Below are 24,044 nucleotides of genomic sequence, written 5' to 3' on the forward strand. Positions count from 1 at the left end.
GCCTTTGCCCCTTCCTTGCCCCCCACTGCGTCTACTCACCCGTTGGGCCATCCAGCTTTCCTGATTTGCATACATGTTTATTAATAGGGACATCAAGAGGGAACACAGGCACCACCTGGTAGTGGGCAGCTATCGCTCCTGGAACCGTTCGCCCGAGTAATGTGCTGTTCACTTCCATGCAGTCTCTGGGAATGAGTTGAGTTCTTCAGTATGTTGTATAACAGCCCCAGAAGGCAGAGTGTAAGAAAGCCGTAGCCTCATCCGCAGGCGGATCTGAGGTCAGGAAAGAATAAAACATATTGTATGTACAGGTAGTCCTTGCTTAACAACCATTCGTTTAGCAAGGGTTCGGACTTACGACGGTGCCGGGGAAAAATGACTTATGGCCAGTCCTCGCACTTATGACTGTCACAACATCCCCACAGTCACATGATTGCAATTCAGGCACTTGGCAACCGGTTCACAGCGTCCCACAGTCACATGATCACCATTTTCGACCTTCCCAGCTGGCATCTGGTATGCAAAACCAATGGGGAACCATATGCTTCGCTTAATGACCACCGCAAATAAGGTCATAAAATCGGGTTGGATTTGCTTAACGACCGCATGGCTTAGCGACCATTCCAGTCCAAATTGTGCTTGTTAAGCGAGGACTGCCTGTAATGTTACATCTCCTCTGTACTAACCAACTGCTCCAAGCCAACCTCGGCAGATCTCAGAAAGCAAAGCAAGGCTGGACCTCATTCCTGCTTGGATGGGAGACCACTAGGAAATTCCACAGCTGCAGGCTAGACTGGGAAGTCAAAACACATCCCAGTGGAAGGCAGGGGCAAGCGATATTTTTTATATTTTATCTCTCTTATCTCTTTTTCTAAGCCACGTAGAAGCACGTGAGTGAGATGGGTGGTTATATAAATCAATTGACTAAATAAATATGGCTGCCAATAAAACTACACGGATGGGTGTGTGAAGTTAGTAGACGTCAAGCTTGCACGCGGAGGATGCTCACTACAGGCCAACCTTGTGGAAGCACCACCTTTCCATGTTCACAAGAAGCCAACTTCCCCATCCTGCACACGGGGAGGACAACAGCAGCAATGCCTTAATTTTTTTTTTTTCCTTTTTAGTACCAAGCCCGTTTGCATAGTGGATACAAGACTCCTAAAGAAGCAGCATTCAGGAGGGTGGTTGATGGGAACGAGCAGGAAATGATGTATAATGGAGTTTGCGGAGCCTGGGAAGGATGGTGGCTGTTTGCAAGACATTGCAGAACGAGAACAGACCAATATTCCTCCCGTATCTCCTAAATGGGCAGCCAGCTTCCCCTTCACTCAAGAGCGAGTTAGAAAGGGGATCAAAGGCACCCAGGAGAATCCGCCTTAATCCGCTCGCTGATAAAAGTGGGGCTGAAGTACCCCGTTTGTAAGATACTGTGACTTAACCCCCTTTCCTTTGCAGGACGCCTGGAGAATGGAAGTGGCAATCCAGCTTTCTTGAGTACCTTTAGGGGACTTGAGACAACATCCCCTGGTCTGTCTTACGCCACCGGGATGAAGTCACACTGCGAGAACAAAGGACACAATGGCCCTGCATTGCCCCAGCAGTGTTTTTAAGTAGCTCTCTGAACAAGATCATGGTTGATTTGGAAAGTTAATGTCAAATCCTGCCTTCCTCGTCCTCTCATCGTCCTTACCTTTTTGGGGTTCAAGACCCGAATCACTTGGGTGACGGGGGGACCTCCCTGGCTTGAGACCGTAGAGCTGCTGGGGGCCAAAAGTTCCACCTGGAAGGACTGAGACAAGAAGAGAAAGTTCAAGCCTTGTGGGAGAAGGAGAGGAGGAAGGAGAAGGAGAAGGAGAGGAGAAGGAGAAGAGGGGGAAGAACAGGCAGAGGAGGAAGAGGGCAAGGAAGAGGAAGAAAAGATGAGGCAGAGGAGAAGAGGGGTGGAAGAGGGTAAGAAGAAGAGGGGAGGAAGAGGGAGAAGGAGCTTGTAAGTGAACAGAAAACGTACAAGATGGGAAGAAAGGTGGGACCTAAATCTAACAACCAAAATAAATAAAAACATCTCTCTCATCATCAACCATTTTTTTATGGTTTCATTGTTGTAAGCCACCCAGAGTCACTTGCTGAGATGGGCGGCTATAGAAATCAAACAAATCATCAATTTATTTAAAATATTTATATAGCTGCCCATCATGTAACATCACCCTGGGCGGCTCACGAACCACAGTCACCACCACCACCACCAACATAAACTCCTGACTCCCCCACATACAACCCACCCTCCCCGAGTCCACCAGCAATTTTTCCTTCATCCTCATGCAAGAAATTAACACGTGGCTTTCTAAGGCGAATCGAGTTAGGCTTCCCAAAGCCGACTCCCAAGACTCATTCTGGACACTAGAAGGTCAAAACGGGGGAAGCAACTTTAAAAATCCCTTCGCCGCCTCAAAAAGGGGCTTTTAAAACAAGTGAAGGAATGGGGGTGGATCCCGGGGTGGGAGGTGGGCGGCCACCGGGGCCAACGAGGGGCTCACCTTGGGAACAGCCACCTGCATGGAAAAGTTGTGGACGTCCCCCACGGTTGTGCTGGTCACAGTGGTGGTGATCAGCAGCAAGGTGGGCTCCAGCAGAGGGCGGTCCATTAAGAATTCAACAAGCAACCCGTTCTGTTCGTAGACGGCCATGCGGGTGGGAACAGCCTCTGAGGAAGGACATGGCTAGCTTCAGAGGAGGTTTTTCTTCCCCAGCCAGATGCAGAATCCCAGGCCAGCCCTTAGAATCTGAATATTGGCCTGCGTTCTGAATGCCACATCCTGGCAGTGGGAAGGAGGCAAAGGGCGCCCTTGCCTGGCATTTGCCCTTTCTGCTGAGTGCTGCAAATAAAGGAACGTGAATATTGCGCTTTAGAAAAAAGTGTCCTCTTGGCGACAAGAGGACTGATCTTGCACAATCATCGGTGACCTGCAAGGCTAAGAAGGGCCATTCTTGTTTCCTGGTAGTGTATTTTTGTGGCCTTGAAAAAAATAACAGTGTATGAATAATTCTGACGGAGGTTTTGTTAGATGTGACTGTGTGAAAGCCCTCTCATCTTTACATCTGACGCCAAACCGTGCTGCAGCTGGGAACACGGGTTTCCTGTGTGGTTGAGGCCACAGGAGGTCAAATTAAAGCGCAGGAAAACGAGAGAATTTTGATCCCACAGAACAGCAGTGGCATGAGATATCTGGGGGCTTAAAAAGGAAGGCATCCAGAAGATCCTTGGAAACCTGCATGGAAGGGTCAGTTGGAAAATGGAAAAATACAGTTTTCCCCCATTCCTTTCCATTTTTCCATATTTTCCATGGAGAAATACAGTTATAGGATATCAAACCAAGATGCTCAACAGGGAAGGAACCCTTTGCTTTTCTTTCCTCTGACGGATCCATCCCATTCTACCTGGAGGTTTTAGATCTTCAAGCAAACCAAGGAGAGATCCTGTTCCTGAATTGGCTGGATTCAGCTGAGCTGGAGATGAATTTACAGGTTCTCCAAGGAGATCCAAGAGGTCCAAGTCCTAGGCAGAAAAGACAAGATTGAAGAGGAGGTGTTGAAGAAGAAGTAGGTTCCTTCCTTGGGAAGGCCAAACAGAAAACACTTCTAATCTCTGAGCAAACCACAATTCATGATTGGGATTCACGACAGTGGCTCTGGATGGCTCAGCTCTTTGATGGCGTCAAAAGCGCTTAAGGGTTCCCTACAGGCCGCATAGAAGAAAAAGAACAGGGTAGAAGAGTGTTTTTCAACCTTGGCAACTTTAAGATGGGTGGACTTCAACTCCCAGAATTCCCCAGCCAGCATGAAAAACCTTGGGGTAGAAGGATACCGGTTTCTATATTGGAGACCTTTTCCTACTGCTAACTTGAGATGCTTTCCAACCATCCTTGAGTCAGTAGAAAGCTCTACTGGTGTGAGATTCGTGGTCCCCATTACTGATCCCTCTCGTCTCTTGGCCTCTGTTCCCGGTCTCTTGACTTCTCTCCAAGGCAATGGGTGACAAAGTCTAACCAGTGTCACACACTGTGAGGCAGCCTTTCGATCTGGTCACAGTCATGAAGAGTCTGGTAGCACCTTTCCAGAGTCACAAATTCCATCAGAAGGCCTAAGCTAATGGTATTGTTAGTCTGGAAGGGTGCTACCAGATTCTTGCTGATCTTGGACTGCTATTGATTGATCATATGGCATCAAATCGATATTGACTCTTAGCGACCGCGTAGATAGACCTTCTCTGTCCCCAACCTGCTCCTTCAAGACTCCCAGTGGTGTGCTCATCACTGCTACAACAGGGTCATCCACACTGCTGCTGATCATCTTCTTTTCTTCAAACTCTTCCAGCATTATGGACTTCTCAAGGGTCTTTGCCATACATCAGGTAAAGGTAAAGGTTTCCCTTGACATTAAGTCCAGTCGTGTCCGACTCTAGGGGGCAGTGCTCACCTCCGTTTCGAAGCCGAAGAGCCGGCGTTTGTCCAAAGACACTTCCTCCGTGGTCGTGTGGCCAGCATGACTACACGGAACGCCGTTACCTGCCCGCCGAAGCGGTACCTATTAATCTACTCACACTGGCACGTTTTCAAACTGCTAGGTTGGCAGGAGCTGGGACTAGCAATGGGAGCTCACCCCATCACGCGGATTCGAACCGCCGACCTTCCGATCAGCAAGCTCAGCAGCTCAGCGGTTTAACCCGCAGCGCCACCGCGTCCCTTTGCCATACATATCATGTCCAAAATATGATCGTTTGAACCAGATTCTCTGTGCCTCAAGTGAGAATGTTGGACTGATTTGTCCTAGCCTCCATCTGCATCTCTTCTTGGATGCCCATACTGGTGGTCCTCATTTAATGACCACTCGTTCAGCGACCATTTGAAGTTACGACGGCGCTGAAAGAGTGGTACCTATGACTAGTCCTCATAGTTGTGGCTGTTGCCGTGTCCCCACGGTCACGTAATTGCAGTCTAGGTGCTCGGGGTCCAGCTTGCAATTACGACGACAGCATGCCGCAGTCATGGGATCGCCATTTGTGACCCGGCCAGCTTCCGACGGCAAAGTCAGTGGGGAAGCTGGCAGGAGGTCGCAAATGGTGAGCATGTGACGTCACGCTTAACAACCCCGCAGGATTCGCTTAATGACGGCAACCGATGGAAATTCCAGTCCCAATTATCATCATTAACGGAGGACTACCCGTAATATTCTCAGGTTTGGCAATCATAGCTAACCGAGCTTACTCACTGGGAAGCAGGTTTTGGATTTCATCAGAATAAGGAATAGCTGGACAGCTGCTGCTCACAAAGGCAGCTGCTTTGTAATAAAATGTTTGAGCCTGAAAAGGCACTTTCAAGCGCTTTCTGATGTTGGGTTACCATAGACTAACATGGTTCTGCTCAGCATAAGAGAGGGGGAGGTACTACCTTACGTCCATCTCGGCCAAGGATGGCTCAAGGAATATTTGCTCCTGAGCTGAGAACCAGACTGAAGCGAAAAAGAGATCTGTTGAGGCGTGTTTGCAGCATTGTTAGCAAAAGCTCCAGGTTGCCACTCTTTAAAACCTTCCTGGCTGTTCTTTACAAGGGCACAAATTTAGCTTCGGCTAGTAATCAAGGGGCAAGAGAAATTGGGTTTTTAAATTAAATCCTACCCTGATAGGAATAATCAGATTCATACAGTATTCCTATGCCGTTAAGCATTTTATGGCCCCTGCTGCCCCCCAACGGCCAAAGCTGGGAACTGCATCTCCCACCTGATTAGGTTCTTGGGGTTTGGGCTCCTTGGGTGGTGCCACCTGCAGGACATTTGGGGAAACAATCTCATTTCCATTCTGGTCTGTTCCACAGCTTTCCTCCCCCGTTTTCTCCACCACAGGCATCTTTTCCAGTATGGATGCTCTGGAAGAGGAAGGAAAAAATAGTATGCCTTCCTTTTCAGCCAACGAGGCAAGGCGGGGAGGCGGTAGGGACGATTTGGCCTAGACGTTCCTCTGCTAACATCGCCAGGAAGAATCAAGGGTGTGAATCGGTGTGTCAGTGAGCAGAATAATTGCTTTGCGGGGAGGCCGCCACGCACAGGTTGGGACAAATTCAAAGCATTCACCCTTTTGGGATGCCAGGAATTAAACTGAGGTCTCACTGCTGATTTAAAGCAGAAGGGAACAGTCTTTTCAAACCGAGAACTGACCTTTTTAACGGAAAACTGGGAACAATCTTTTTCAGCTGAGTCAAAAGCATATGGGGCCAGGGTGCAAACAAAATGCATTTAATTTGATGTGACTTCATGAAGTTGATAGGATTTCCCTCCTGTGTATTGAGCCATGCATTAACGTACCCTGCCCTTTGATCATAAAATCAAATAAAATCAAATATTCTTTACCTGTTACAAATTGCAATCAGGGTCTTTTGGAAGGCCCCAGGGGAGGGGCTGCACCAAGGATTTGAGGGGATTGGGGTCTTCTGACTTAAAAATAAATCAAGTTTCTTGTCCTCGCAGTGTCTGTTGCCTTGGTTGGGCAGACATTTAAGAAGCGTAGGGAGGTTAGGAAGAAATTGGGTAAGCTCTTATAAGGCAAAACACCAAGAAGGGTTTGCTAAGAACTATAAAAGGCCTCCTTTCCTTTTGCCCATCCATCCAGTTTTCCCCCAAGGCAATGAGGACTAGTAACTTAGGGATTTGTTTGATCCAGCGCAAGTTGCTGAGGTTGAGAAACCCTGGTCCAGCCAGTACCTGAGATGATCATATTTCCGGAAAAGGGTGTTGTATTCCACAGCCCTCTGCTGCAGTTCCACGTCGTGGCAGCTACAGTAAATGGAAACCAAACTCCGAATCCGGCTTTGCAATTGGGGTGGGGGGAGAAAAAGGGGGAGAAAAAGAGGTTACTGTCTCTTTACAAGCACAGCTTAAGACCATAAAGAGCAAAATTCTCGTTGTGAAATACGCCAACAAGGTCAAGAGGGGAATGAAAAGGAATCGGATGCCTTTTCACCCGGTCAGGTAAAAATCCAGCACCGCCATCACACCACGTGCGGCCCATGATTAGCGCTAACCTTGGTTAGTTTCCCCCCCCCCTTTCTTAGCATATTGTATAAACCATGCCTTTTGCTCCCGTTATGAATCCGTAAAGTAGCCCCAACCTAAAAGATGGGTTGAGTCAGTTATGAAGTTAAGGTCTGGTGTAATTGCAGGCCTGGTGAATGGCAGGGTGGTCAAAAAAGTCAAGATGGCAGACGTGACCCAGGTGATTGAGGCTCCGCCCCTTTTTAAAGGGAAAGGAGGCGTGGCCTTGATTATTTGGTTATGGGTACCATCTTGACTTTTTTGACCACCCTGTAGACACCCTGATGGATGGGAAATACTGGGGGGGAGGGGTTTCAACTAAAAAAAATTAAGTACATGAAATGTATAGATTGTTAGTGTACAGACATGCCGCACCCATGTGATACATTCACTGGTTGTAAGTCTGCACAGGAGAGAATCTTTGTATAGAAGACCGCTCCCTGTGCTAATTTGTTGGAAAAGAGAAGAATATTTATATTTTAAAAATGCCCAGCCTCCTACAAAACTTAGAACAGATATTATTCTTTATTATATATTTCATACCCACTTTTTAAACGCAAAACAAACTCCCAGGGCAAGGGTTGGACGTGCGGGGGTGGGGGGGAGAGAGAAAAAACATAAATGCAATTTTATTTTTAAACAGGCACTCAAAATACATTTAAACCAGGGTTTCCCATATAATGGAGAACTTTTTTTCCCTGGACTTTTCTGTCTGGCAGACTTTTTTTTTTTTGGTCATTACTTTATAGCTGTACAAAATGGTAAAAGGACTTGTATAAAGTCAGTTTTCCAAGCCTTCCTCCTTTCTCTGCTTTCAGGCAGCTAACAGTGCTATGGATGGAAGGGAAAGAGGGTAATTATTAGTCTATTTTCTACCAACTGGAGGGCTTTTTTGATAAGGACCAGGACTGGGCCACGGACCGCATTTTGAGAAACCCTGATTTAAACGTTGGCTTTTGATTTATCCAGATTTTTCCAGTGACCACCGCTGGCCATTTTCCCGGAAACAAAAAATGTTTTGGAAGTGGTCCTTGCGCTCCGCTGGAATACCCGTTCAAGTGGTATTTGTCTGGATTGAGGGGAATTTCCCACAAGGGCACAACACCACAAGTTTAAACCCCCTTCAAACCTGTTTTAACCAGCCCAGATTTGCAGTTCAGGACGCCGGAGACGGCAGTCTTTTGCAAGCATCACGGCACCTTCCGCCACCAACCCAGCTTTTTTTCCGAAGGGGTTGGGCTCTGACTCCCATAATCCCCTGCTAGCTGGGGATTATGGGAATTGGGGGTCCAATCCATTGCAAAGGTACCAGGTTGGCTCAAGCCAGGCTTGCGATCAGTCGATAAGGAAAACAAAATGGGGGGGGGAGCGCAAGGGAGTTGCAAAAAGGCACATGACCAGGGACCCACAAACTGGTTTTGATCTGCCACATTGTAAAAAAAAAAAAGAGAGAAGCAATCCCCCCACATCCAGGATATTTTTTTCCCAAGCTCACTTGATGTCACTGTCCTGGAGGCGCGTGCCCAGCTTCATGAGAGCGGTGAGGGCATAGCCCCGGGTGGATGGCAGGGACAGTTGAGATTGGAGTATGCGCTCCAGCAGATCCAACACCTCCTCGGCGTCCACCTGAGCAGGCCAAAAAAAAGGACAAGTATCTAAGAGGGCCAATTTCTCCTTCCCGATCTTCACCGCTGGATTTCGGAGACCTCACCTGCTGCGGCTCCACCTCGTTGCAATTCCCATCAAGCAGGAAGTGGCCGTATTCGCCCAGGCACCACGTTGCCACTTGGACCAAGGGTTGCTGCAGGTGGGACAAAGGGGGGGGGGCAAATGCCCCCCCAGCAGATATTACGCCACGTATTAAACACTGCCCACCCATCAGTCATTTTGAATCTGGACGTGATGCAAGCCTGCAATTGGCTGGAGGTGGCTGGGAGATGTCCCCTCCAGAAAGGTTCTTGTCCTTTCCTAAGTTTTAAATTTAAATTTAACTGCCCAGAGTCCCTCCTATGGGGGGAGATGGGTGGTGGCAAAATTTGACAAACAAACAAACAAACAAACAAATAACTGAGCTGAAAACACCCCCGCAATCTGAAAAACTCCCTTTCCTCATTCTGTGGCCCCTACTCAACTTTTCTGAGCTACAGAACTGACAGGACAAACCAGAATTGCTCATTTTTCCTCCACGATGGCCTCGGAGGTAGGCCAGGCAGCGAGAGGGCTCCTGGTTCGTAATGGACTAGAATCTTAAATTCGGGTTTCAAGGCTGCTAGGCAAAGTCTGTGTTTTTCCGGAGGACAGCTCAACCACATTTCTGCTATGACTGCAAACCAACCAATGAAAAAAGGATGAAGGTTTGAAAGCAGGGTAGATGCAAAGTATGGTCCCAAACTTCAGGATGGTGGCGAGCAAAGCTCCGCCTCTTTTTTATGTGTGTGTCAATGCATTATTGGATTATTCTCAGATTTTACTTTTTGAAGCTCAATAGAAAGTATAGGAATATCTGCACCAAACTTTCGCCCTGTGTTGGCTGAGGGTGATGGGGATTACTTGGAAGGGGACACCTGACCTGGATGTATGCAAACCCAGCACACCTGGGCATTTACTTTTCATCGGGTACCAGGAAACGGGAATTTACTCTCCTCTGACACCAGAGGGAGCCGTTAACCTGCTTTCTGTTGGGCTAGAGCACCACCGTGTGGGCAGGTGGCAGAACTGCAGCTTCCTGGTTCCCAGGTTGTCAGTGGGACAAACTTGTTTTTTTTTCTCCTTTGGTGTGGGGCTAAATTTTTCTTAGGCTGGGTTACTTAATTCATCTGGCCCCAGTCTTCCCAGGATAGATCAGGTGCATGCTAACCCAGTGCAAGCTGGCTGGGGAATTCTGGGAGTTGAAGTCCACACATCTTAAAGTTGCCAAGGTTGAGAAACACTGGGTGAACTCCTCTTTCCTTTCCAAATGAGCCCCATGACGGTGGGTGGGATTTGCTCTTAGGAAGGCATGTGCTGAGGTCTGCAGCTCTGTTCCCTTTTGTTAGTACAAGCCCTCAATGCGTTTTTTGAGGCTGGAGAAAATGGCAAATGTTTCCCTATGGATTCTGAATGTGCAGTGCGTAAGCAAAACAAGGAGAGAAGGACTGTGTGCGTGCGCATCTTTGCAAGCAATTAAATCTTCCGAGCTTTAAAACTTCTCCTAAAATACTTATCTCCTTTATGCAAGGGCACCTCGGGTCAGAAAAGTCAAGATGGCAGCTGCAACCCATGATTAAGCCCTGTCTGTTTCGCATCCATCCATCCCTCAAAGGGGTGGGGCTTCAGTTGCATGGCAGGGGCTGCCAACTTGACTTTTTTGACCCCCCTGTCCTAGACTGCACTGTTGCTGAAAACTAGAGCAGTAAATGGGTCAGTAACCCTCATCCTAGCCAGGATATTAAGGCTGCACAGTGAGCAAAAAAACGGGCTCAAATTTTCCCTATTATTTTCTCGTGATTTTTTTTCCCCCCTTTTGGAATTACTTGGGGGAAAAAAAAATCAGTTTGCAATTTTGTGTAGGGGGCAAACAAGAAGATCTACATCAGATGAAACAGATGGAGGAGAAAGATTCTGGGCTATGTCTATAGTTTGCAAAAAGTATCTGTCCACTGTATTCCTGTCTTCTTGAACAATTCTGCAAAAACAGCTCAGTGCACATTTGTTCCAGTTTGCTCAACTTTGGCAAGCTTGCCCTTTGCGGCCCCTAGACCATCCCCTTCCACTCCCATCAGCTGCAACACACACAGTCACGGAACACTGGTTTGATCTTGGTTAGTGTTTCTTTTTGCTAAACCTTTGCTGCTGGCTTAGTTTAGGTCTCAGTGTATCGTGCGAATGCTGACATGGATGCATACCTGAGAGATGTCTTGGGCCACCGTGCTGTACAGCTGATGCACGGCGTAACTATGGAGATCCTTTGCTCCTCCAATCAGGTGGATGAGGTTGGGCACCGCGTCATCCCGTACATACGAGCCAGCCTGCCAAGGACACGGGGAGGAACCGGGAAGGTGACATTGTGCTCCACTCAGAGGACCCTCTTCACTTACTCCGACTTTATCACTTTTCCCCAGAGGAGAAGTAGGAGCAGGAGAGGACAACTTTTGTGAAGGAGGACCCAGAAGGAAATCTACCCTGCCTGTGCTACAAAACACAACCTCTAGAGGGCAGCAGCAGATTAAAAGTGTCTCTCTGCTGCCACCTAGCAGACAGCAGGGATCCTAGCAGCTCTCCTGCCACCATCCTCCATCTCACCATGGTCAGAACCTGGAGAACGGTATCAAGGTGCCACCGCTTGTTGGGTGCGAATCTGTGGAAGGAGGTCAAAAGGCAGAAGAGACCGATTAGACTCGTACCATGCTGGAAATGTTCCTCCTGATCCCCCACTCTCTCTGGCCCCCACTGCAGGCAGTGGTGGAACTGACTCACTTCTCCGCGGCCAAGAACAGTCCAGAAGCGCATTCCGACTTGAGGTCCGGCGGGCTGCTTTCCAGGAAACCGAGCAATTCCTTGGTGGTTGTCCGAATGTTAGTGTTGGTTATCAGGGACAAGCTCAGCTGGAGGGCTCTCCTACGGAGCAAAAATCAGAACCTGTAATGGTATGTGGGAAAGACCTTGGGAGACGGGGCGAAGAAATGCTGCCTAGGGAACGGTCAGATAAGAGAGGACGTAGCCCGCAGCTGCATAATGGGTGGAGAAAGAGACTCAGAAGGGACCCTCCCTAAGTTATTGGGCTGTAAAGGAGACAGTGGGAGGATTGTACTTTCAGACTTGCAAGATTGTCGTCAGCCTTCCCAGACAGGAAACACGGATGAGCTAATTCTCTTTTATTGTAAGGCTACATTAACAGAATCCTGCAAGCCTGGAAGTACAAATCTCCCGCCGTCTCCTTTACAACCCAAGAAACCAGGGAGGGTTCCTTCTGAGCCTCTTGCCTGGCCCATTGTGCAGCTGCAGGCTATGTCCTCTCTTATCTGACCGTTCCCTTGGCAGCATCTCTTCACTCCGTCTCCCAAGGTCTTTCCCACATGCCATTACAGAACCACATTCTTCTCTCTTGTCAAAATGGAGCCTTCTCCCACCTTCGGGCCTGCAGCTCACCTTTTCACCGTTGGGTCGGGGTCCGTCAGACATCCGAGGACGGTGGTCCGGTGCCTCTGGACAGCGCTGTTTTCTGTTTGCAACAACTTCTGAAGGGATGTGAGGGCCACATATCTAAACATGCCACCAATTAAAATGATGATTTGATCGTGCAGATTTGAATCTTTTGCGGCCGCTCTGCATTTTAAGAGTGTTTTGGGATGCTGCCCCCTCGCATACTTTCTCCCACAGGCCACTGGAGGGCATCTTTCAGGAATCACCTTAAAACCACCTTCCCCTTCCTGATTGAGTGTATCGTTCATACAGCAGATGGTGAGAAAAACAGAATGTGCCATGGAAATGAATTGCCTCCGGAGAAGTTGGGGGCTAGAAGATGGAGGTGGGGAAAGATGGGGGATTAAGAGAAGGAGATTCCCTGGCCCCCACATTCAGAAAGCTAAACAGAAGGGGTGTTCTTCAACAACTGGCACAATCCAATACTTTCCCGTCAAGTCTGAAAAAGAATCTGCTTCCATTTAATTCTTGGGGGTCGTTTCACTCCTTTGGGCAGATGATCGGTTTCAATGAACAAAAACAATGGAGAAGAAAAATGACCTGGATGGAAGATGCTGTTTAAAGAAGTGCTCAAATGAACATTTTGTTCCCAGGTCAATTTTGGAGGTGGCAGATTTGAACTCAGACGGGCAGCGAAAATGAACCAAAGATGAGCCGAACAGAATCCTGTGGAAGGGTGTTGGCTGAGTTCAGACAACAGGCCAGACTTGGCTAAAATGCCGTTGGCTAAGGGGTGGACAGAATCCAGTACATTCCCCAGGATATTGAGTGAATTAGCGTTACATCATAAAATAATTTATAGAATCACGGAGCTGGAGGATTGGAAGCGGGGCATCTGCAGAAATGGTCACTGGCTTCAAAATGGTGGCCGTGGCCGGATGATCGAAGTCCCACTTTTTTTTAATGTGCATTACATGGCACGGGTCCAGGTTACCTAAGGGACCGTCTCCTCCCTGTTATATCAGCCCGTCCCACCCGGTCATGCAGAGAGGGCAGGCTACGGACCCCGTCTGCAAGGGAATTCCATCTGGCAGGGTCCAGGAGGCAGGCCTGCTCTGCAACAGCCCCTGCCCTTTGGAATATCCTTCCCCGGGAAGTGAGGTTGGCTCCCTCCCTCCTGGACTTTAGGAAACAGCTAAAGACCTGGTTCTGTTTTCATGCCTGGGGCGGGAGAGAGAGTAGCCATTCTTGGGGATGGTTAGTTTCTTAGCAGGACCCAGCTCTGCCTGCAAATCATAAAGAACTTCCAGCCATCGAGGTTTTTATTATATTCATTGTATTATGTATTATAGTGTTTTATAGTTTTATTTATGTTTTATTGTAAACCGCCCAGAGTCCCTTTTGGGAGATGGGCGGTGATAAATTTGATTAATAAAATAAATAAATAAATAAATTACACTGTTGACATGTGCAGCGTAATGGCTGCTGTGCACGGGTGAAAAGGGGAGGGGCTTCAAATGGTCATGCCCACCCACCTTTTTGACCATTGCTGTGGATGCCCTGGCTGGAAGGGATCAAAGGGATCATACAGTCCAGTGTTCTCAACCTTGGCAACTTTAAGATGGGTGGACTTCAACTCCCAGAATTCCCCAGCCAGTGTGTGGACTTCAACTCCCAGAATTCCCCAGCCAGTGTGTGGACTTCAACTCCCAGAATTCCCCAGCCAGTGTGTGGACTTCAACTCCCAGAATTCCCCAGCCAGTGTGTGGACTTCAACTCCCAGAATTCCCCAGCCAGCATTGTCCAACTCCCTCTGACTGGTGCAGGGATCCACAGCTACAGCATCCTTGATGCACAAGCTACCCTCTGTTTAAACTGTGTTTAATTCTTTTGTTTGGTTATAGTATGTTTCCATAACAAAGCAACTGTGTATTGTTAACTCAAGGATTTAGAGTGCTGGAGGAACCAGCCATTCTATTACATTTTTTCTGCTTTGTCTAGTCTTCCTTCTGGTAAGATCTGCATTAATCCCCTTTTTTTCCCCCTAGGGAAATATTCAGATTCTTGGGAACGAAATGCAACATTTGAAGAACACGGAACAGGGTGCTTGGCAGGGATTTCTACCCAAGGCTCAAAACCGGGTCTTATCCAGCCTGAATAGCTGAATAATTTTATTACATCTGGCTTTAATTTTTACTTTCTCTTGTTTTTACCTGATATTCTTATCCTTGTTAAGGAGAAATCGCCCAAGGATGTTTATCGCCAGAACCTATGCATGGAAAAAAAGAAGGAACGCTTTTACTTCTCAAAACGTATCTGACGTAAGAGCAGGATTAGGAAACGACTGAGTCGAAGTTACTCTGTGGAACTACCAGACTCATGATTTTAGCTAAGAGCAGAGGGAATCTGGGGGCTCGAGAAGCCTACAGGGACAATCTGTACCACACATCGCAGTGCCCTCAAACCTTGATTTGCACCCCTGGAGCCAACTAGGCTAAAGAGAGGAAAGTTGCTTTAAACCAGACAAACGTTGCCATTTGCGCTTTGCAATTTCATGGTACCCGCAATCCACTGGTAGACTGGATTCCCATGATGGTCAAAACCGTCTCGTACAAGATGGCATTGCCGACATTCCGCGTGGTTTCAGTGTTGGTCGCCACCTGGATGAAGGAAGAACAAAAGCATCACCACCACCCTCTTTGCTTTCCATTTTTCCAATACTCTCCTGCCAAAAAGGAGAAGTGAGAGAAATGGGACCACCTCCCTTCAAAGCGTCCCCGTGTCCTATGATTTTCAGTAGCTCAACAAAAGCTAAAAGAGGGAATGTACAGGTAGTCCTCGACTTACAACCATTCGTTTAGCGACCATTTGAAGTTACGATGGCGCTGGAAAAAGTGACTTGCATCCAGTCCTTGCACTTATGACCATTGCAGCATCCCTGCAGTCAGGTGATCAAAATTCAGGTGCTTGGCAACCAGCATGTATTTACAACAGTAAATGCAATTTCCCGGGGTCACGTGATTGCCATTTGCAACCTTCCCAACCAGCTTCCAACAAGCAAAATCAATGGGGGAAGCCGGATCTGCTTAACAACCATGTGATTCACTTAACGACCACGGCAAAAGGTCGTAAAATCGGGCATGATTCACTTAACAACCGCCTTACTTAGCGGTGGAAGTTCTGATCCCAATTGTGGTCGTAAGTCAAGGACTACCTGTATTCTTTATTCCCATTTGTTCCCGGGTTAATCTTAAAAGTTTTCAAAGCACCCTCTCCTTCCCAAACATCGCTCTTCTCATTTACCTGAGCCAAGGAGTCATTCATGGCATCGCTGGCCTCCCCGTTGTCTCGTCCCAAAGTCCGTAGCAACCGGAGGAGCTGAACCTTTGGGGAGGGAGAGAAAAAGCTACTGGAGCAAGGAGGACTCAGGTGATAACAGTTGCCTGGAGCGTGGATTGAGGAGCTAGTGAAGAGGAGACCCTTAACTAACTTGTTGAACCCAGCTGTTAAGCAGCTCAGTCACCAGTCCTGAAATGCAGTGCCCTAGCCTCATCTGCAAACTCTTTGGACTGGTGGACCTACCTAAGCATCTGCAGGCTAAGCCTGTCCTTTCCCAAGAACCTTTGCTGCCCACCCCATGTCCTTGCCATTGCCCGCTTTTTCCAGCGGTTGCTTTCTGTAGACGTCGTAGCAGGAAGACAAGGAGATCTTCTACCTGCAGGAAAGGTTCGCTGATGCCCGCAATGCTGTTATTCGGACAATATCCAGCCACCACCAGATTGCGCAGCACCCCGGCCAGCTGGGGGACAAACTGCAGAGAAAGGCAAAGAGAAGGGTGAAGTCAGGACAGTGAGGTCCTTCGCAAGGGGGTGTCTTTCCAGAGGTCTTGGATCCCATCATCCACAGCCAGGGACCTCCTGCACGCTGGGAAGCTGTTCACTGGGGCAAACTGCATCTTACGCATCTTGGTTAATGCCGGGTGGATTCAACCTGCAAAATGTGTGCAGGTGTCAGCTCTGGATCCCAATCGCCCCTCCTCCTTGAAGGACGCAGAGCTGGAAATGCGAGGTTGTGCTAAACCAGGGTTTCTCAACCTGGGCCACTTTAAGGTGTGTGGACTGCAGCTCCCAGAATTCCCCCAGGCAGCTGTGCTAACCCAATCTGGCCAATAGGAATTTTAGTCAAGATTGCTGGAGGCCACCAAGTTTGGGAAAAATTCCAGTCTGACCCTTGCTAACACACACCACAGCGCAAAGGCTCGCTACTGGCTTAATATATTTATTCCCCGTTTCAGGCTAATTACTTCGCAGGGCTGCACGCAGGCATATCAAAACATGGACATATTTCAGGGTCTGATCCATCCCACGGTTTCTATTTTTCATTTGTGGTGAGAAACGATGCCCTTCTCTATTTTGAAAAAGGTGTTGGCCCACTCTATGGCCTCAAGACAATGGTCTTTGGTACTTCCTGGCCAGGGGCGTCTGTGGGGACAGGGGTCAAAAGAGTCAAGATGGCTGCTATAACTAGAAGCCTTGCCCCTGTTTTACCCGTGTTGCATCCCTTTGCGGATGCCCACAGTTAGGAGGACACACAGGAGGTCTGGTCAACCGCTTTCTACCTTGGAAAAATGTTCAAGGGCCTGTGGGCTTTGTTCACACATCTCTGCGATTAACATAACGGCGCCATGCAGGGTGCCTGGAAGAAAAAAAAAGATCACAAACAGATGGATTTTGAGTCTTCAAAATTCAATTGCTCTTCCCAATCGCTCTGTTTCTCAGTCAAAGGCCCTCTTGATTCCCTTCCTTGTTCTCTAACATTTTCTTGACCTTTTCCAGGGAATTTTTCCAGCCCTCCCAGTGCCCGTTTTAGCAATGAAGCCCGTTTGCACATTCACTGACGGATCTTGGTGCACTCGTGAAGAGTGCAACTCACCCAGGTTGGCCACCAGCTGCAAGGCCAAAAACCAGCTCACTCACCGTGAATCTGTTCATTCAATAACTGCTCTCCAAGGGGGATGAACATATCTGCTAAAGCTGGTACTTTACGGGTTATATGTACAGCACAGACCACAGCCTAGGAAACAGGGTTTATAGAGAGGACATATTAGGGGCTGGGGCCATTTATAATTCACATTTTTTCCAGGACTGGCTTTTGGGTGTGAAGTTCTCTCCTGTCTGTTTAGCTTTTGAGAAAAGGCTAGCACCTCTGAACATGCACAGAATACTTTCTGCTGGAGTGGTGCAAGCTGGCCTCCTACTCGTCTGAGTAAACAGGACGAGCCCCCAACCGTGGCTTGCAGCCCGCTTTCAAAGAAGCAGGGAGGATTTTTTGAGCAAAAGAGACTCACCTGCCTGTAAGTTGGAGATTAGAAATGGCTTGCCTTGCCAAAATAATGTGCCAAAAAATGCAAAGAACTACCTTTGAAAAATTAAGGAGTGGGAAGTGTTAGGATTTCACTACCGTATCAGTCTGGAGCTTGCAAACCATTTTTAACTACAGCACAGCAGAACGAGGGAAGTGAATTGGTAGCTTCTCACCTTCCTTCTCACAGCGGGCTGCCCAGTTTTTGCCAGCTGTTGTACTTCCTGGGCCAAATCCTGCAGCATTGCGGCGGAGCCGAGCGAACCAAGGGTGCTTAGCGCCAAACCCTGTACCCAGGGGCTGGCGTGCAGAAGATCACTTGAGGGAGAGTTGAGGAGAAGGGAAGGTGGCATGAGAAATCTCCTCTCCTACATGCTTCCTTCAGCCCCCCAAATATGGTGTGAAGTATCTCTACCACCTGGGGTATGTCCTATGTCAATGTTTTTCAACCTTGGCCACTTTAAGATGGGTGGACTTCAACTCCCAGAATTCCCCAGCCAGCATGGCTGGGGAATTCTGGGAGTTGAAGTCCACCCATCTTAAAGTGGCCAAGGTTGAAAAACAGCGTCCGACATTATGGGCAGGGATTTTCTACTGCAAATGTTAGTCGAGTCCATAGAGATGAAGGTGCTGGACTAGGAGCGGGGAGACCTGGGTTCTAGTCCTGCTCAGCCACGGAAGCTCTTCTCTCAGTCCAGCCTACCTCACAGGGCTGTTGTGGGGAAAACTGAAAGTGCTCTGGAGCCTCCATAAGTCCCTAAATGTGCCAGTGATACTTAGCAGCAGGACAAGCAGGCTAAACCAACATCTCCCTCGCTCACAATCTCCGCTTCACATTTCTATTTCAGCCCATACTGATACACTCAGTTTGCGCAGAGTTCCTTCTCTGGTTTGGGGCAATGTGTTACCTGTGGTTTTGAAGGCCCAGAGGTGGCCCCCGGATTGCAGTTCGAGGCCTCTCTCTCTTTGGGAAGCCCCCCCCCTCCAACCACAGCAACAACAATTTTTTGCCCACCAGAACCCCTGAGAATTTCTGGAGAAGCTTCCAGTGGCTTTACGAACAGCTCTCCTCCAGCTGTTATTCCAGGTTTATCCTTTTGAGCAAGAATGTCTGCAGGGCGTCCCGCACATAAACAACAGCTGGAGCTTTGCTTGCACCGTTGCAGCCATCTTGACTTTTTTGACCGCATCCTACGGACACCCCTGCTTCTGAGTTCCTCAAATCCAGTTCCCTGCTCACGTGTTATACTAAGCCACAATTTAACCACCATTAGAAGCCCCACTCAGCTGGGTTTGCATAACACACAAGGCCACATCACAAGGCTTACAAACCATGATGGCTGTGTTGGTGCACCCTTAAGCCAGAAGCAAGCAACTGTATCAGTGTGGCTCAACCTCAGCAACCTTAAGACGGGTGGACTTCAACTCCCAGAATTCCTCAGCCAGCTGGGGAATTCTGGGAGTTGAAGTCCACCCGTCTTAAGGTTGCTGAGGTTGAGCCACACTGATCTACATCGTGGCTTAGTGTAATGCAGGATCCTGATCACCTACGTTTCTCCAGATATTCAAAAGTCTCTCTTCCTTCAACATCTTCTCTGGAAATCCACCTGAATCCCTCCCTCTTCCAATGTCCAGGCCCTAAATTGATTGATTTGTATTTCTCAGATCTGGTCTCACCCACGTTAGGGCAAGGGAGATCCTCACTTCTTGATGCTATTGGTCAGTAGAAGGTGAGTGTCCTGCTTCTCATCCAATAGAAGGGCAGCCCCAAGGTAGCCAATCCGCTTCTCGTGGAATCGGTGGGAGGCGATCAGTTTCAGGCACTCCATCTGGGTTGTGACAGGAAGAAGATTACTTACTTTTCCCACAATGCTTTGCAGTGGAGCTTAGTTAGGGGCATTGTGGGACATCAAAATGGGGGTTTCCAAATGCAGCCAGCTAAGGAAGGATGATTTTTCTATGCTACCCCACCTAGAACCAAAAATCAGGATGCCTTTTTGCACCCTAACAACTGAGTCAGCTCCAAAGTTAAGGCACACATTTAATATGTTTATAAATGGATGCTTTACTGAATTCTTATGTAATTAATATGAATTAATATATGCATTTAGCCTACCCATCATTTCCTCTATCAACATTTCTTTAATCGAGCAGCAGTCCCAGATTATGCAAAGAACATCCCAGCCCTGTCAAGGAAAAATAGATCTAAAATGACTTCCAAAATTTATGTGGATGTCTGGCATGAGGCTGGAAATCAAGTTACATTATGGAATAGGGTCCTGAACATGTGCAAAGCCTAGTACTTTTTGCCAGTCATGTTTTTCACAAATCTAGGGAGAAGGGTGTTCCATGGTTACGCAAAACCAGGATTAATGCAACTGGTCAACGTGGTGTGAGAGATCAGAACGCCAGACAGGACACAGGTTCAAATTTCATTATGAAGCTCTTTTGGACCAGTAAATTTCCTTCACGAGGTTGTTTTGAGGATAATCTGGGAGAACTGTGTTAAGCCCTCCTGAACTCATTCAGGGGTGGAAGGTGTTTTAAAATATAATAAGAAATCGCATAACCCTAATCCTAACCCTACAGGCGCTCCATTTGCGTCAGCCCTTGGAGGTAGGCCATATCAAGAAACAGACACTGCAGGCGTTTCAGGAATGCTACTTTATTCTTGTAGGATATGGTAACAGAAACTGGGAACCCTTTGCCTCTCTCATACCCAACAGAATCAAGATGGGGTTATTTTGAGGTTTTCTCACCTTCCCCTCTTTTCAGGGCTGAGGAATCTTTTCTGCAAGTCTGCCCCAACAGCTCCCTTGGTCCTTCCCTACCCCCAAGGTCAGATCTACGTTCCTTTACACCTTGATACATACCTGTCCGAAGTGGGCAGGGTACCCCAACATGTAGATGTAGAGCAACTTAGCTAAATTTGAGGCCCGGGTCTCGGCTTCATCGCCACGAAAAGCTCCCCGGATCTTGGCGCTTTCTCGTTGGATCAATTCCCGTTCCTCCGCCTGCGTCCGTGCGCTCCGAATTGTCCGGATCAGGACCGGTAATGTGAGCGGCACTTCGGGCATCCTAGATGAGGGAGAAGCATGATGTGACGGGCAGCGGTTTGGCAGGATTTGCCGAAAAAATTCCTTGCCCTCTCTTCCTTGCGCAGCGGGTATTTTTCTTGAAATTCCCAAAAATTCAAGACTGGGTCACAGGAAATAAGGCTGGACCGATCTCCTAGGGGCTTAAGATGCATTGAAGCAGCGTTTCTCAACCTCATCCACTTTTAGATGTGTGGACTTCAACTCCCAGAATTCCCCAGCCAGCCATAGAATTCTGGGAGTTGAAGTCCACACATCTAAAAGTGGATGAGGTTGAGAAGCACTGCATTGGAGTAACAAAATTTAGATTTTGGGGGATCTCTTCTAGATAGCTAGCCCAAAAACCACCAACACAACAAAATTTTTAGTCTGAACTTCCACAGAGTGGCTTCTCCTCCAAGACACGAAACTTGGTTCCTGTTAACCTTGGTAAGGTTTTATCTTTTGAGTGGCTTAGCAGGTCGTCTGAACCCAGCTTGAATTTACAACTTTGTGATTCACTCTAAAGCAGCCAATGGGTTAAATAAGTAATCACATTTGCATGTTGCCCTTCCTAGGAAGACCAGATCTCAGCACCTTTTCTCTAAATCATGGCTGTGCATGAATACCCTTTGGCTGAGCTCACAGTCAAGAGAACAGTTAAAGAACTATTAAAAAGGCAGTTTATCCTAATCCCTTTGATGCCTTCTTGTAAGCAGTATCTCAGCAGGTTCACCCAGCAGGCAGGACTTCAGGCAGCTGATTTGGGGTGCCATTAAATGGAAGCAAAGTGCTATTTATTATTATCCTCTTTTTTTTTAAAACCCCATGTAAAGGAGGTGCATTCATTCATTCATTCATTCATTCAATTTATATAGCCACCCATCTCAGACCAGTGACTCAGGGTGGCTAACAATCATAAAAAACAGTCAAACAATTAAAACAATACACAAAATTAAATATAAATACAGCCAAGAGATATTAAAATCCATCGGTGTTAGCACAACCATGAAATGGGGCCCTTGGCACACTCGGGGCCCCAGGTTGCACATTAGTTTTGTTTCTTTTGCAGATGAAAGATCTGTGGTCTTTGCTCCCCACCCCTAAAATTGGAATCTGTGGTTCTACCTCTGCCCACAAATATTCTGGCCTAGCTCTGCTCGTTCTTCCAGGGAAACCAAAACACTTTCTTAGCAACGGCATCATAAGTTATCCTTGCTATGTGAAGCCTTGAATTTTGCAGGACTTCTCCGGTTTCAGAGTCTGCTCCTTCCTGAATTTTTACCCCGACCTCCCTTCTCCCCAAACATTCCTTGCAACATACCGCAGGCCCAACACCCAACCTTAAATTAATCAGGATCCTTCCTCTTTTTTCTGCCCTGAGGAACAGCTGGTTGAAAAAGTGCCTGTTACAAAATAATCTGCCTTTGAAAATTAGATTTGACGACTGAACACTCCAGTCACTCAATCCTAATTCATTCTTTCTCTCTCTTTTTTTTTTTTAAGATTTCTCCATTATCTCGCAAGGGTTCCTTCACCTGTCCAGCGTGCTCCGTCGCAGTCTTTGTCTCACACGCTCCCCCAATGCTCCAGGGAAACCGAGAACAACAGCTGGAACCCCTCTTGGTCCACCTCCCCTTTGGCTCTGAGTCAACTTTCTTGCAGTTCCGGACAGGTAGCCAGCCAGGTGAGCTCACCTGAGTTTGCAGAGGTAGCTTGGCCCTAGGCGCCCTCTGCTGGACAGACGATCTATGACATCCGAGGGACGAATTGACTGAGAGTCCCTTTCTGCCTTTAGAGCAGTATTTTTCAAACTTGGCAACTTGAAGACATGGGCACTTCAACTCCCAGAATTCCCCAGCCAGCAGGCAATTCTGGTAACTGAAGCCCACACGTCTTCACGTTGCCAAGTTTGAGAAACACGGCTTTAAAGCCATTCCTAACACAACCTGTAGTGTGGCATAGCATGGAAAGGAAGACGGGGCCTTGCCAGCCATATTGGGTCTTCTGTACCAAAGGAAATGGGTGGACACCAATTAATTAAATAAAGACAATACATGGAAGACCAGGTTCGGGACAGAGCGTCCTGGAGAGAATCTATCTATGTGGTCGCTAAGAGTCGACAATGACTTGTTGGCACATAAGCAACCAAGCAATGATAAATCTACAGTATTTTGGAGTCCAGTTCCCAATTATCCCCTGCCACATGTGGAGGATGGATTTTTGGTGCCTCCTAAGCAAAATAATGGTGATTTACTTATTTATGTATTTATTCACTTTATATAGCCACCCATCTCACTTTTATGTGACTCTAGGTGGCTAATAATCTGTGGTGCAAGGAAGGGTAATCTGAGTATCCAATATGTGTGTGGGGGAATTGGAGCTTGCAAAGCAAAATTCTATATTCTTTATCTATCTATATCTATCATCTATCTATCTATCCATCATTTATCTATTTAATTAATCTCTATCATCTATCTACCTTAAAGTAAGAAAAGCAAAAGGAGAAATAGCTATAACAATAGTAACAATATCGCCTACCACAGTGTTTCCCACCAGCATGCTGGCTGGGGAATTCTGGGAGTTGAGGCCACACATCTTAACATTGCCAAAGGTGGGAAACACTGATTTCTTGTAATTATTAAAGTAATTAAAGTAATATTCTAGAGGTGACGGACTTGTCCCTGGGGGAGCTGGGGGTGTTGACGACCGACAGGAAGCTCTGGCGTGGGCTGGTCCATGAAGTCACGAAGAGTCGGAAGCGACTAAACGAATAAACAACAAAACAACATTAAAGTAATTAAATATGTGCAGAAGGAGCTTTGGGATCTCCAGCCAAACTGCCCCCACAGAAAATGTTTATGAAGAAAAGTGGCTTGCAGGCAGACAGGTGAGTTTGCACCAGATGCAGACATCCAGGTGTACAATGCCATACCCATTTTGCTTGCAATTCTATTTTTTTAATGATCTATTCCCACTGTGTGTTTCCTTATGCATCGTGCCTTCCTTAAAGCTAGCCAACCTAATGCAAATTAGGCAGCGTTCCCTTTTCTGATTATTTCTGCAGGAATGTAGGTCAGTGAACTCTGACGTGCCAGTGCAGCTAGAGCCCGGGTTGCATTTTTTCTGCACGTGTTTAAAAAGAGAAAGTTGAAGATAATGGTAATCGCGGGTCTGCTTCGCCCAATCTGGCGGCCTCTAGACCTCTTGGACTACAGCGCCCATCATCCTTAGCCGAGGACCTTCCGGTCGTTGGGGATGAGGTTAGTCACAGTACCCTCCTCAGCCACCTCGTTGGGAAAGACTATTATGTAGCGCAGTGAGACTCCAGAGATGTAAAAACCAAAACAAGCGACAGGGGGCAGTAAAGCTTTCTAAGCATGATGGAGAAAACGGCTGGAGCGT

General features: G+C 47.6%; 1 protein-coding gene across 1 annotated transcript; it reads right to left on the reverse strand.

Moving 5' to 3' along the window:
• Nucleotides 1–158: 158 nt before the first annotated feature.
• AP1G2 (adaptor related protein complex 1 subunit gamma 2) lies at nt 159–20,672 on the reverse strand. Its single transcript, XM_063301577.1, has 21 exons — nt 20,439–20,672; nt 19,270–19,394; nt 17,742–17,883; nt 17,181–17,277; nt 16,823–16,899; nt 15,920–16,015; nt 15,508–15,588; nt 14,766–14,864; nt 14,418–14,473; nt 12,211–12,324; nt 11,539–11,679; nt 11,365–11,419; nt 10,968–11,090; nt 8,795–8,884; nt 8,579–8,709; nt 6,754–6,858; nt 5,777–5,921; nt 3,439–3,556; nt 2,538–2,704; nt 1,694–1,792; nt 159–273 (listed from the first exon to the last, which is right to left on the reverse strand). The coding sequence occupies exons 1-21, from the start codon at nt 20,640–20,642 to the stop codon at nt 169–171; spliced, it is 2,370 nt and encodes a 789-aa protein (XP_063157647.1). The 5' UTR covers nt 20,643–20,672; the 3' UTR covers nt 159–168.
• Nucleotides 20,673–24,044: the final 3,372 nt, after the last annotated feature.

This window comes from Candoia aspera, chromosome 4, assembly GCF_035149785.1.
Source record: "Candoia aspera isolate rCanAsp1 chromosome 4, rCanAsp1.hap2, whole genome shotgun sequence".
NCBI lineage: Eukaryota > Metazoa > Chordata > Lepidosauria > Squamata > Boidae > Candoia > Candoia aspera.

Coding starts and splice junctions, on each gene's coding strand:
- AP1G2 (XM_063301577.1), bottom strand. CDS start 20,642: ATGCCCGAAGTGCCGCTCACATTACCGGTCCTGATCCGGACAATTCGG. Junction 16,016..16,822: donor CCCTTGAACATTTTTCCAAG/GTAGAAAGCGGT, acceptor CTTTCTCTGCAG/TTTGTCCCCCAGCTGGCCGG. Junction 14,474..14,765: donor AGTCTACCAGTGGATTGCGG/GTACCATGAAAT, acceptor TTCCATGCATAG/GTTCTGGCGATAAACATCCT.